General features: G+C 42.6%; 1 protein-coding gene across 1 annotated transcript in view; it reads right to left on the reverse strand.

The window, feature by feature from the left end:
* Nucleotides 1-12,760, reverse strand: part of SPTLC2 (serine palmitoyltransferase long chain base subunit 2) — a 65,004-nt gene extending 52,244 nt beyond the window's left edge. Inside the window, exons 1-2 of the mRNA XM_048950246.1 lie at nt 12,425-12,760; nt 946-1,140 (exon numbers count right to left, since the gene is read on the reverse strand). Of these exons, the coding sequence (XP_048806203.1) occupies nt 946-1,140; nt 12,425-12,550 (321 nt within the window). The 5' untranslated portion in view covers nt 12,551-12,760. The remainder of the gene's footprint in view (nt 1-945; nt 1,141-12,424) is intronic.
* Between the last annotated feature and the right edge of the window lie 782 nt (nt 12,761-13,542).

Raw genomic sequence — 13,542 nt, forward strand, 5'->3', positions numbered from 1 at the left:
TAGCCAGTTCCAACTGCTTGTGTGGCTGCCTAGAGAACCAGAAACCAGCAAGCGAAAAACAAACTGCCTTGAAGTATTGCAAGCTGGATCGGTGACCGAGAAAAACAGAACCCTGGTCAGCAAGAGTAAGCCAATCTACTTTGACTTTCGGAGGAAACCTCACTGGTATTCACACTATGCTAGGACAGCTCACACTGAGAGTTAGCAGAAATAGCTTACAAACTGCCAGTTTAAGTGGCAGCTCCTTAACAGTAACTTGAGTGGGGACTAAAGGCCTCTAAAAATTATTTGAAACAATTTAAGATTATCGGTATTAGACTAACTGCTGGAGATGGCAAGACTTTTTAACTGCTAACAGAAACTTGCACTAAAAGGCTTTTAAAATTCTTTAAATGCTATCAGTGAGTCAGTGCCTCAAATTACTCACCAGCTAACCCAATACCGTTTTGAATCTCATGTTAATTCAAAATCATCCAATTTACGCTCTGGCTCTTACTGCAAGCTTCTCTTTACAGATACTTGGGCTGGAGAGAATGTTTCCAAATCAAAACACAGACAGCAACCAGAACAGCATCAGAAAGCATACCACTGCTGTGAAACTCCAGCTCGATCCTTCAAGAAGCATTTCTCTTGCTACTTGTGCTGGCATACGAGGTGTTTCTCCCTGAAACACTTGTTTCTGCAGCCGAGGCATCACTCAGCACATTGACATAATTGTTGATGTAGTTTCCAGTAAAACAGACCATATAACTATGCCACCAAAAAATAACCCAAATAAAAAAACATTGTTTTGTTTAACCATACCACAGTACCAGCATAACACACAGAGCATTTCAGATACAAGGAGAACAGTAGAAAATTTTGAACAATATTGCTCTGCAAATAAATATTTAAACTAGAGGCCTCAGCCACACAATTTCCACATTGAAATTTCTCAGTCTTTACCTTTTGTTCTTCTCTTTCTATTGCATTTTGACACTTCTCAATCTTCCACTGCCGCATGAAATCTCGCAGATACCCGAAGAGTGTGAGAACACCGTAGCCTACATAGGTCAGCACAGCAACCAGCATTGGTGTTTCTTCAAAAGCTTCATTGAAAGGTCTTTTGTATAATCCTCCATTGTGCACGATGTGATCTATCTGAAGTAAAAATTTAAAGAGAGGCAGCTGTAAGATACTCATTCAAGGAACATCAAACAGGCATTTCTGAGTAATCCCTCTGATCTTGTAACTGATTCTGCCCTCCCCTCGCCCAAATCCTAATTCTTCCAACTAGGTTCAGTCATGACAAACACTGTTAGTCTCCATATACAAGGCTGGTGTGAAAAAGCCTCCTCGTCCACCAAGACTTTCAAATAACGGAATTCACAGAGCAGAGATTTTCAAGACCTACTAAAGAGGAAAAAAAAAAAAAACCCCACCAAAAAACAACCCACAATAAAAATCCAACTAAACAAAACCCACAAATCCAGAAACAGAAATGAGCAGTTCAATAAGATAAAGAATGTATTCTCGGGATTATGAGATCCAAAAGAACTGGACAATATTCAAACAAGATTCTGCTATGGAAGCCTACACTGCTGTAAGAAAACAAGTATCCTCTGTGTTTCTCCATAGCCTTAAGCCTAAAGATGCTGACATAACCACTGTACTCATCCATGTGGTGGACATGGCATCACAGACAAACAATTCATTGTATACACAGCCTCAACATTGCATATATGTCAGAACACAGAACAGAGCAAAGCTTTCTGCATCAATTCCCCACGGCACATCATCTTGTTACCTAAAAGCTATCTCCTGAAAAAAAGAATTTGACCAGTTGCATAATAGGCGTGCAACTCAATTATGGTTGATGTGTTGTATTGGTGACTGTTACAGAAAATATTTGAAATAACAAGGCAAGTGCTCACCCAAGGCAACACCATAGCTGTAAGAATGTCACAGCTTCAACTACACTACTTATTGGTATACAGTTCTGTAACTTTCTCCAAACCTACTATGGAGGGTGTTGCCTGATGTGCAAGGGAGTGGCTGGACGACAAGAAGGAAACCAAGATAAGCTTCAATAAATTACTACATTAATAATAACAGCACACTGAAAAAAGAGCCGGGTCAATAATGATGTTTGAATTTCTGTAGACTGTTCTCAAATTTCAGTTTATAGGCAAATACAATAAGGAGTCTATTTTAAAACACTGTAACCAAAGAAACATCAACACTTAGGGAAAAGGATGGTCCTAAATACATCAAAGAATGATAATCATACCCAGCAGAACAGTACAGGTCATTTTTGCACGGCGTCCATAGGATCATATGGGAAGGCAAGCCAGAGTTGAAGTAACTTATTTAACAGCTAACAAATCAATTAAAGCACACAAGCTTTCCATGCAATACTTTCTTTGGAAACCAGCATCTGTTCATTCCAGATGCTGTAGCAAGTCTGTATTTCAAGTGTGATACTATTATCTTAAGCTTAATTTTTTAGAAGCTTCATAAGATACAATCAAGCTATAGCTACGCAGTCAATAACTGAGCACGAACTTCACACTACCTTTCCCCCAATACCCATTTCTACCTATTTCCTTTGCCAACACACACCCAGGTGGTTGCAGAGCAATATAGAATTTCACAGTGTAGTGACTGTGGTTGTCAAGACTTGAGAACTCGTACATGCGTGGAAACAAAACAAAGATACTGTAGAAATGTATTTTAGCAGCTGCACTTATGCCAGAGATAAATAACAGAATTGCAGTGCTTTGAGGCAAGGTTTAATACTGAAGTAGTTTTAAAACATGCTGCCTACAGTGGTGGCTTAAGTTAGAAAATTTTGGACAAGTGTAGAAATCCCCCTAGGCTTACTACACTGCAGCTAAGATGAAGGCAACTTAAAAGTTTTATCAAGGCCAGAGTTTCACAGTATGTTTTCCTCACAAACAGTGCCAACCAAAGCGTCTCCCTTTGTCCCACTCACTCCCACTTTGAGCCATCTGCACCACCCTCTGGCTTGCACAATGAAAGCTAACCTGACTTTCAGCACAGCATCTCTCCAACAACATGGAACTGACGCAGGCTGCAAATACAGTGATTTGCAGAAAGTTATTTATTAGACTCTAACAATCTTCACAGCACTGCTCCACAAACTCATTTAAGAGATCTCAACAAACAAGAATGAACAGCTGCTGGGGAGGGGTAAAAGCAAACGACAATCAGCAGGCTCTGTAAGTCAACCCTGCACAGGAAAAAAAACACAAGTGCCTTCTCTTCCCTAATACTCTCAAGACCTCTTAACTTTATTATTGTAGCTCCAATTCATGAAACCACAAAGTTTTACTGCATCATGCAGCAAAGCTCCCAGGTTACTACAATTTCAAAACTTGATGAATTACAGTTGAATTTGGTGTCCTCAAGCTGACAGCCTGAGCTCCGAATAGCAGCTACTCTGGAGATGTGTAACATCTACTACCTATAGCTGTCTGTAAGTAGTTGCTCATTTCTGGATGAGCAGACAGATGGCAGTGACAATTCAAATGGCTTAGCACCTAATAAATGGAGATCACATCAAAGCTTCTAATGCCTTTCTCAGGAAGAGACAAAAGGTTACAAACTAACAGTTGAGGTTAATCACCAATAGCTACTGATGAATAAATAAATAAATCAGTTCTAATCAGAAACAGTATGTAACACTTTTTCTCTTTTAGAGATGCCCCTGCTTGTGAAAAATGCTAAAATTAAGGTTACCTTGCATTGTCAAAAATAACATTTCATTAAGAAAGACTCTTTAAGTAATATAAGCATCAATTCAAGACAAATTAATTTCACCTCCTGGTATTATTCTACCACTGTGCTCATACAGAGCAGAAGGACAGCCTGACAAAACAGTGTTTGACATGGGAGTGAAGAAAAAGCAAAAATGCATCACTGAATTCCTCCAGGCAGAAAAAATGGCACCCACTGACATTCATCAAGACTTGCTGAATGTTTATGGAGACCAAAGAGTGGATGTGAGCACACTGAGGCACTGGGTGATGTGTTTCAGCAGTGGCAACAGCAGGTCATCCTCCGCTGGTACAGATTTTGATGAGTGCAGGCTGTTGTTCACAGCTGGTAAAAATGCAGCAAATAGCTGATGGTAGTGACTATGTTAAAAAAAAAAACAAAAAAAACAAACAAAAAAAAAACCACAACAAAAACAGCATCTTGTAGCTGAGAATTTGCTCTATCAAGTAGTGTTACAGTGTTCTTTGTAACTGTTGTGATTCCCGTGGAAATAAATAGGAGTCATTAGTTTTGGAGTGACCTACATACAATTCCTACAATTATCATGATAGTGTCTCTGGTACAGAGGATGGGATTATGGATGTACACACACACTGTAAGCACGCCTCAGCTTACATTCTTACCTAAGTGCTGTGCAAAGTTGTGCTTTAAAGAACACTCTGTCCTACAGATAGCATCAGTTCTTGCAGTGCCTTAAGCTCAGGGACCACCAGAACCAGACTCCAGCTCCACAGAGAAAAGGTTTTGCTTTTTGTCTCACTTTAGGCAAATTCTTCAATGACAAGTACAAAACAAATTCTCACGTAACATTCTTACATTGGTAGCTCTTAGCACGATTACAGGCCACCTGACATCAGGGACAGAGCAGTGTCTTCTACACAGACACAGTTCTCATTTAAGTCACCCCACTAAACATAAATTCACAACTAGATAGGTAGCTAACTGCATGCTTCACCAGCAGAGACCTCTGCTGTCTATTAGGTGCACAGATAACTCCATCAGAGTTATCAAAGTAAGGGAAAAATGCAACTGATAAAAGTCATTAACAGTAAACTTGCTTTTACTTGCACCTTCACAACTGCCCTTTTTCTAAGTTTGGACAGGTCTTCACAGAAGGACCTCCATGTGTCACCCTATCATGGATTTACAAAGGGGAGAAAAAGAATCAAGCAAACAGATAGATTGCATTATTAAGTTCCCACTGCAAGCAGCCAAAACAGGACACATCAAGCTAGCATTATTCTTAACCTATCTGTTAATGAAAAGCTTATTTATCAAGGTCAGTCAGAGAAAGGGCTTTCAGGGCATGTGCTACACCTATGTCAGCAGCCAGTTAGGCTAAGAGCTCCCTCTCATCAAAGTCAGCATGGCAGAAACAGGTGGATACAGAGGAGCATGCAAAAGCCAAACTCCAACTGCAGGGCAGGACGACAGCACATAAACTTCCAAAAGCATTACAGAAGTTTTGCAAGAAGACAAAAGCCATGTGTAAGCACAGGAACACGCATAGACAGCAGTGCAGACAGTACAGACAGGATTTAATCAATGAATCTTTTAAAGTTGTTTATCAAAAACATTTGCCATGGTAAATACCCTGCACAAGTGGCATACACTTCAGGCAGAGATGCTACAGAAGCACAGCACATGCAATACAGTTAACAGTGAACACCATAAGCACTTATACTGCTATCCTAGGAAAACCACAACACTACATATTAAAAAAAACTGCTCTGCTTCTTGCTGCAAGGAAAAACAAAAGCCAGATGAGCCCAGTGATTTTATGTAAATGCCTTAAAAGTTGCTGGAAGACAACTTTGCAAAATTCCTATTAAAATGTAGCAGCTTCTGATGACATGTACCACACATACTGCAGATATTCCACCAGGAGTCATACAGCTTCTGGTTTTAGACGTATAATACTACTACTTCCCAATGTTGCTTGCTTTTTTTGGTCAAAGATTCCTGTCAGCTACAGGGAATACGTGGAAAGACAGCACATGTACCTCAAAAGCAGTCACATTTGTTATATGGAATCAAGAGAATCACAATGAAAGAAACTACAGCACTAAATGGTAATTTCCCAGAGGCAGCCTCACCTGAGCTATTACTTATTCTGTGTTAACACCTCCCTGTCACCTACAGACTTTCTTCTTGTGCTGCTTTGTTCTTAGCCTTCACATCTCAAACTGCTGCAATGGTAAAAACACTGAGATTCACTACCAAAATTAGAAGGCACTGGTTTGAGTCACATTTTAATCTTTCAGGAGAAAGAAAAAAAAAATATCATTGGAGGTACTTTTTTTTTTTTTTTTTTTTTTTTAAACACAACAAACTTTATCACTTGGGTGTATTGCTACTTAAGTATTGCTTCTTGTTGGTGCAGATTATCAAACACTTGAATCTGCAAATATTATTTCCCAACAAATTTGACACTCCTTTGATAACTAGGATGCCTTTGCCGTATCCACGCAAGTATAAATCCCTCACACATGTTCACAGTTTAAATGTATACCTCCTTTTTTAAATAAGTGATACAATCAAAGCTATTTTTGCCTGTGATTAGTACTGACCTACATGTATACAACTGACCATTAGAACTCTCCTGAGAATACACTTTTTCCTGATAGTTTATCTTGTTACCTCAGATCTACTACGTTATCTAATATGTTCAATCAGTCTGACACATACACAGCATTTTGATAAAACATGCCTTACATACATTCAGTTATTAAGTGTGCAATGAAGAATTTCAAAGACAGAACAAGTCAGTGGATCACTAACAGACCAAGCCACAGGCTCTCAGGTTTTTACAAATGCTAAAACCCACCACTTCCTACATATTTCAGCTCCTGCCTCTTCAGCTATAAGCAGTCAGCAAGGCTGCACTTCCCAAGGCAGAACAGCTCTTTCTCAGGGAATGATGTTTTACTGAAGGCTGGGAGTTTTGCCCCCAGCTTCAGCATGGCTCCCAATTTGTGCTCCTAGAGAAACTGAGGTCAATAGAAAAAAGTCAAAATAAAGCTTTGGTTTTCTGGTCAAGAGTTTGAAAGTATGATGTTTACTTAAGAAAAACAGCTTTTGCTGTACATTTAAGACAGGACAACAACTTGCTTCAAAATGACCCCACTCACGTAGTTGCTTTAACAAAAAGTGATTTTGCATATAGTTATAAAATGTTATTGGAGCATTTAAGGAACAAAGTAGCTTAATTTAAAATGGTAGTTTCAACATTATTTCAATATGATTCAAACTGGCCTCAGTAACACACGCACAGACTTAAGAGAAGCCAATCACATTAATTGTGGGTTTGTTCTTATACTGTGGGCTTGTTCTTATACTAGTACGGATAAAGAAGTTTTCAGACAAGTCTGACACTGATGTTACAGTCACTAATTTAATATGATGGCTTCTAATACTCATTAGCTAGAAAGACATGTTTAGCTATTCCTTCCACAAAGGCTTACAGACTTTAATAATTACATTTGTTATTAGGAAAGTACCCTCATTGCACAGATAGGGTTTTTCAGAAATAGTTCTGTCAGTTAAAACATCTGAAGGAGATCACAGTCTTTTCTAGGTCAGCCAATTTTCTACTCCATTCAGTTTTCTGTTACTGATGCAACATATTATCAAAAAGCCGAGCTAGAAACAGAACGCAATAAATTTCTTTGTGCCTGACACAAGCCTCAGAATACATGCTAAAAACCCTAACATCTACATTTTTATCAGGGTTCAAGGGTGAAACACTCATGTCTAACCCAGGGCACATTCCTAAAGTCCAGGAGTTTATCTGTGCAATCATGGACTAGTTGCAGTCAGAAGAAACCTCCAGTGGCCATCATGTCCACCCCTAGCTCAGAGGAGGTCTGAGCACAGCAGGGTCTTGAGGGCCACATTCGGCCTAGACTTGAACACCTCCAAGGACAGACCACAGCCTCTTGGGGAACTCCTTCCGGGATTTTACTGTTCTCATGAAAAAAAACAACCCAACATCCTTAATATCTAGTCAGTGTTTCTCATTCTTCCAAATAACATGTTACTTCTCATCCTATTGCCACACAGTTTCAAGAGCCTGGAACCATCTTCTCTGCAACCTCCAACCAACCAGTTGGACCTTTTCCTCCTTAGGCTAAGAACTGTAGTTCTCAGTCTCTCCTCATACCTCGTATGCTTCAGTTTCCTCAGCCTCTTGTTGCCCTCCAAGGGTTTCATAGACCGATGAGGATGCGTGACTATCTTAATGGGAAGCTCAGTACCGGGCACAGTGCTCCATGTGTTCTCACTTCCTCGTGAGTATGTTCATGAGATTTAGTTCTTAAGATCCTAGAGTATTCAATTTCTCTGTCTGTCATGAAGTACTCGCATTTTAAAATTTGCACACAGGCTCAAAAAAACCAACCAATTTCATACTTAAACCTCTTATGTTAATATAAAATTAGCAGACAGAGTTATTCAAAAATCTTTATCTTAACCTTCATCTCAAGCGAAGGTTATTTGTTCACCTCGAACGAAGGTTATTCATATCGCTGCAATCATGAACTCGCTGTAATGAGAAAAACTTCCAGTATTTGTTCTCCTCTTCCGAAGTACAGTCTCCCAAAGAAGTCTCAATCCGATTCCAGCAACAGCATCTATAAAATGAGGATGGAGCCAGCATTCTATTGCACCCTGAAGCGCTTCATGAGACGATTTTGTGCAATGCGATTAATTGTAACCTTAAAGGACCACAGAAGCTGTGTTCAGCATGCACATGCCAAACTTACTGGCAAAAAGCTTATGCTGCTGGTGTTAATGCTGTGAGAATTCAGGACTTGTAACAGTTTTAAAGGAATTCAGCTTTCTCAGTCATCCCCCTCTCTTTAATCAAAGTATTTCTTCCCTTCCTGAGGAAGTCATGTGAAACCCTGTTTACTAAAGGATGTCAGTAATACACTATCTGGAGATCACTCTAGCACGGTATTTGAAAACCTAGAATCATCCAGAAATTTAAAAATTCTTTGTACAATTCTTTGTATAAGTGTATTGTATAATACACTTACGTAACTGACTTGGAAGTACTGTGCACAACAAATTAAAAACTTGAAATCTCAACCCTATATTCCATTTTTTTTTTCTTTTGTTTGTTTAGTTTGAGATTATTTCTTCAGCAACATCTAAAACTGTAAGAGAAGCCATCCTAATGTGAGAAGCTCAATTAAGAAATCCAGAAAAACACATTAGTGAACTTCTGTTCAAAGTAGCAGACAGATTACAATAAGTCAACATGGGCATCTTGTCTTACTAAATAGGTCTCAATCTCCCTGCTCTAAGCAAGAATTTATTTATTTTAACACAATCTTAAAAAAATCCTTAGTTGTTCGTTTCAGAGAAAGACACTGCATTGGAGAAACATATTCCAGCCTAAGATTGCATCACAGAAAGGAAAAGTGATTATTCTTGCACTCTAAATAGCATTCCAAAGTGTCTTGATAAAACTTCACTACTGTTTTTTCTACTGAACCCACACAGCACCCTCTCCAAGAGACCAGAAGAACAGAAAAAGCAGAACCACACACAACCTGGAGTGCTATTATTTTACTTGACTTGCTGTCTTTCTCTCAGTTATGTTTATTTCCTCTATTCAAGACAATACTCTCTGGGACGTCAGGCCTTCATCTTACCTAGCGTGGTATTACACTAAAGCATAAGAACTCAAATATTAGTTTATTTTAATCACACGCTCTTAAATGTACACAGCATCAGAAGTTGCTCACTTTTTTCACTAACTTTCCACAGTTTTTAATTGCTAGATGGTTCTTCAACCATTTTCACAGTTCCTGTTTTAACAAAAAAAGCTTACAGTGGGATTGTTGCACTCACTGAATTTGAATCTCTAAAGAGATTGATTGTTTGCAGAATCAAAGTACTTTGAACACAGGACTTCCTAGCAAAGCAAAATAACAGCTCTTTCTTTATCTCGGTACTTGAACAGAATGATTTTCTTTACATGCTGAAATCCTAATTTCAAATTATTCCTTTCTGAGCTACTGATAATATTTCATTATCTCCAAGGCAGCCAAAGTCAGCTCTCTCAATTTCAGCAGGCAGGTTTCTTCTCTTAGCAAGAAAAAGGATGAGCAGTTTAGATCCCAGCAGGAGACAAAGTAGCATTTAAAAATGAAGGTGAACATTCCCCCCTCTTCTGTTCATGATGGAATGGCAGTAGAGAACATTCAATTTTAAATATCAGTCTCTCATTGTGGTGAGAGCTGTAAGCACAACTTGAAGTTTGTGCTGTAAAGATAATCCCCTTGAACCTGAACTTTTTCATAGGGGAAAAAAACTGAATAAAATAAAGCTTACTTGAGCAACTTACAGCACAGACATCTTAGGTACAGTTAATCTTACTATTTTTCTACACTGTTAAAAAGACAAAGTCTGCCTGTCCTACATAGCCCTACAGGAAGGTGTGGTGATGTATCTGAGTGATACTCTCACAAGCTCCAGGTTTTTCCAGATAAATCATCAGCGTTTGCAACACTTCCTTATACCAAAGGCTTTTCTTCCCCTTCCTCTTTCCATCAACATATTAATTTTCTCTAGACCTTACCTCTCTTCTTGCCTCTTACTTCTCTCAGGCACCAAACAGGCACTCCTGCAAAAGAATCTTTTTCCCTGTCTATCCTTTACTTTTCTGTTCTTTTCTATTACCCAGATACTACACCTATAAGCTACCTCCTTTTTGGTACTCAATTACTTTGCATTCCACAGACTTTGCCACTTGCATATTCTCGAGTGTTATACATGGTACATACACATATGTAAATGTTTACCTACACAGACAAATATATTTAACGCACGATAAGCATTAACATGTTCTCCTATGGAGAGACAGAGCAATGAAGATTTAAATAAAAAAAAAAAGCCAAACAGCCAAATCTTTGTTGTTTTCGGGACAGTATCTTTGGGGGTCCTAAACTCCTAGAACAGATGATATTTGAAAAACAAACAAACAAAAAAACCTGTAAACTATGAGTAGCCCTGAGCAGTCCCAAGCATCAATTAAGGGACTTTTAACACTTTGACCCTCAATTTGAAAGTCAGGGATCTGGACCATGTAAGATGTTGGAGAAAGGAACACATGGTTTCTAATCATAAACAACTTCTTGATCAACAAGCAGGTGCCAGAAAACTTTAAAGCTTTCTTATAATCACCTTGCATGACTAGACTTCAGCTTTTTGCTAAGATGTTTAATGATCATCAGCACTACAGTAAGAGTTCCTCCCTGTAGAAGCGATCATCTCAAGTGCCTTTGGTTTGCAAGACATATTCAAACACACTATCATACACAAACCAACAAATGAATATGAATTCTCATAACACACTGAACTTCTTCAGCTTGACATCAGCAGCTTTTCCATTCACATACTCCATCTTTCACGTTTTCCAAACATGCAGCTGTATACAATCCTGGAAGAAAATGTTCCCTCACTCCACTCTTTGCTGTTCTTCTAAAGCAGAACCTCCACTTAAAATGTGTGGAAAGAGCTGGGGGAAGGGGTGGAAAAGAAGAACAACAGAACACACACCACCACTACTTGTGCTTAGTACAAAGATTTAAACCCAAGGCTTCATAGTGAGCAATTTTTGGTGCCTGCAAAGCAAGACTGCCAGTGCCATAACTTCCTCAACAATAAACCTGGATAAGCTGCCAAGAAAAGGTGTCGTAACCTCCCCCAACTGTTCACTCCCAACAGTGTGCTGCTATCTGCTCCCGAGTGTCAGGGAGAGACCATGAGTGCCCACCCAGGGAAGGAAGTGCAGGAAATGACCTGGGTTAAACCTGGGAAGAAAAACAAAAAGCGTGCCTTTAGCCTGCATCAGTTCTCAACCTGGTTCACTCAGTGACAGTATGAACTTTCCCTGAGGAACTGCAGGGGAAAATAGGGAGCAATAGGAAGGACATCAGCAGGAGAAAGCTCTCCAGCAGCAGTATCAGGTGTAGACCTCTGATAAAATAAGTTCCATATTGCTGGGACTGCTTCTGGGAGAACCACTAACATGATCACACAAAAGTTGGGTGCTCTGCAGGACAACAACTCGAACTGTGAAGGTGCAAACGCCCAGCAATACATCCATAACACGGCAAGAACGGCAAGATGAGAAGCACTGCACAAAGCCCTTCGCTCTCCCGGATTAGGAAGCTCCTGCTCAGAGGACACACTGCACCTGTAGCAACAGAGCAGCATCAAGGAACTAATTGCTGCTTTCTACTACAGCACGGACCTGTTACACGGGAGCGGGATTCTAGCTTAAAGCCACAGAAACCCAGCGGCACGGGACGGCCAGCCCGGATGGCCAGGCATCCCAGACATGGGCAGCGGCCCGGCCGCCGTTACCCGCGGGGCCCCCGGGCTCCGGGCCACTACCGGGCTGCGAGACCCGAACTTCCGCGGGGCTCCGCCGCAGCCCCGCAGCTCTCCCCTCGGCCCGCCGGCTGCCTTCGGCCCGCTCAGAGTCCAGCACGGAGGCGCTGCCTCGCCCGCCCCGAACTCCCGAGCCGGGCGCTGCCCTGCCCCCCCTATCCCTTCCCCTCCCGTCCACCTCCTCCCTCGCATCGCTGCCGGCCGCGCCCGGGCGGCAGGACACTCCCGGCGCGCTGACCTGGGTGTCGGCTGCGGGCAGGCCGCGCACGTAGCCGTTGCGGAGCCCTCCGTGGGCCGCGCCGCTGCAGCCGTTGGCACGGGGCTGAGCGCCCGGCGCCGCCGCAGCCCGCTCGGGCCGCTCCATCCCGCCGCTGCCAGACACGATCGCGCCTCTCCCGCTCCGCTGCCCCCACCCGGCCGCGCCGCACCGCACCGGAAGCGCGAGCCGCTGCTTCCCCCAATGGGCGCCAGAGACGTCACGCTCGGGGAAGAGACGAGCGGCGACTGAACGCGGCGTGCTGTGGAGCACGGGAGGAGGAGCGGGGCGTGAGGGCGCGGCCCAATGGGGAGAGCAGCACGCCCATCAGCGAGCGGGGAACGAGGGGAAGGGAGCGGCCGGCCAGTCGCAAAGCAGAAAGTTCGGAGCGAGGCGGAGCCAGATGGTGAGAGCTGCCCAATCAGCCCTCAGAGACAGAACCGGGAACGAAGAGAAGGGGATAAGGAAACCAATGGCGGCACGAGACGGAGGGCGGGCGCGAACCGGATTGCGGGCTGTGTCCAATGACAGGGGGAATAGCAGGGCGGTGCCTGAGGCGGCAGCCAATGGGGCGCTTGGGCGGGCTGGCGCGCCGATGGTCGTCCGTGTGCGCATCTGCTCCAGTTGGTGCTCCTGCAGTTCCCAACGGTGCTCTGGTCGCTGGAGCAGGAGGAGAGCTGTGGCCGGTAAGCGCCGTGCCCGCTCTCGTTGTTCAAAGTGAAAGAAATAATAAGGGAATGGGTTTCCTTGGGACGTGGGGGTTGTCCCTGGCGAGCCGGCCTCGGGCTGGGTCACAGCGGCTTTCGTGAGGGACAAAAGAAGCCGTCAGTGAGCGTTGGGATGGGAGAGCTACTGGGTGAGATTCACCAAGCAACGATTTTAAGATGTCAAAGTCAGCTGCTGATGCCCTCGGATTGCCAGGGAGAGGAGCAGTTCTGGCCCTTGTTTGCCTGGACAGCAGGTGACCCGATAGACAAACCCTGCAGACCAGTTCCACACACAGCTGAAGTCAGCAGCGTTTACACGGGGTGTAAAGCTGTGTCTGCCTGAGTGCCTTGCTGGCGTGGTACCCTGGCTGCTGGTAGGCTAATTGCCTGTGT

This window comes from Lagopus muta, chromosome 6, assembly GCF_023343835.1.
Source record: "Lagopus muta isolate bLagMut1 chromosome 6, bLagMut1 primary, whole genome shotgun sequence".
Classification (NCBI taxonomy): domain Eukaryota; kingdom Metazoa; phylum Chordata; class Aves; order Galliformes; family Phasianidae; genus Lagopus; species Lagopus muta.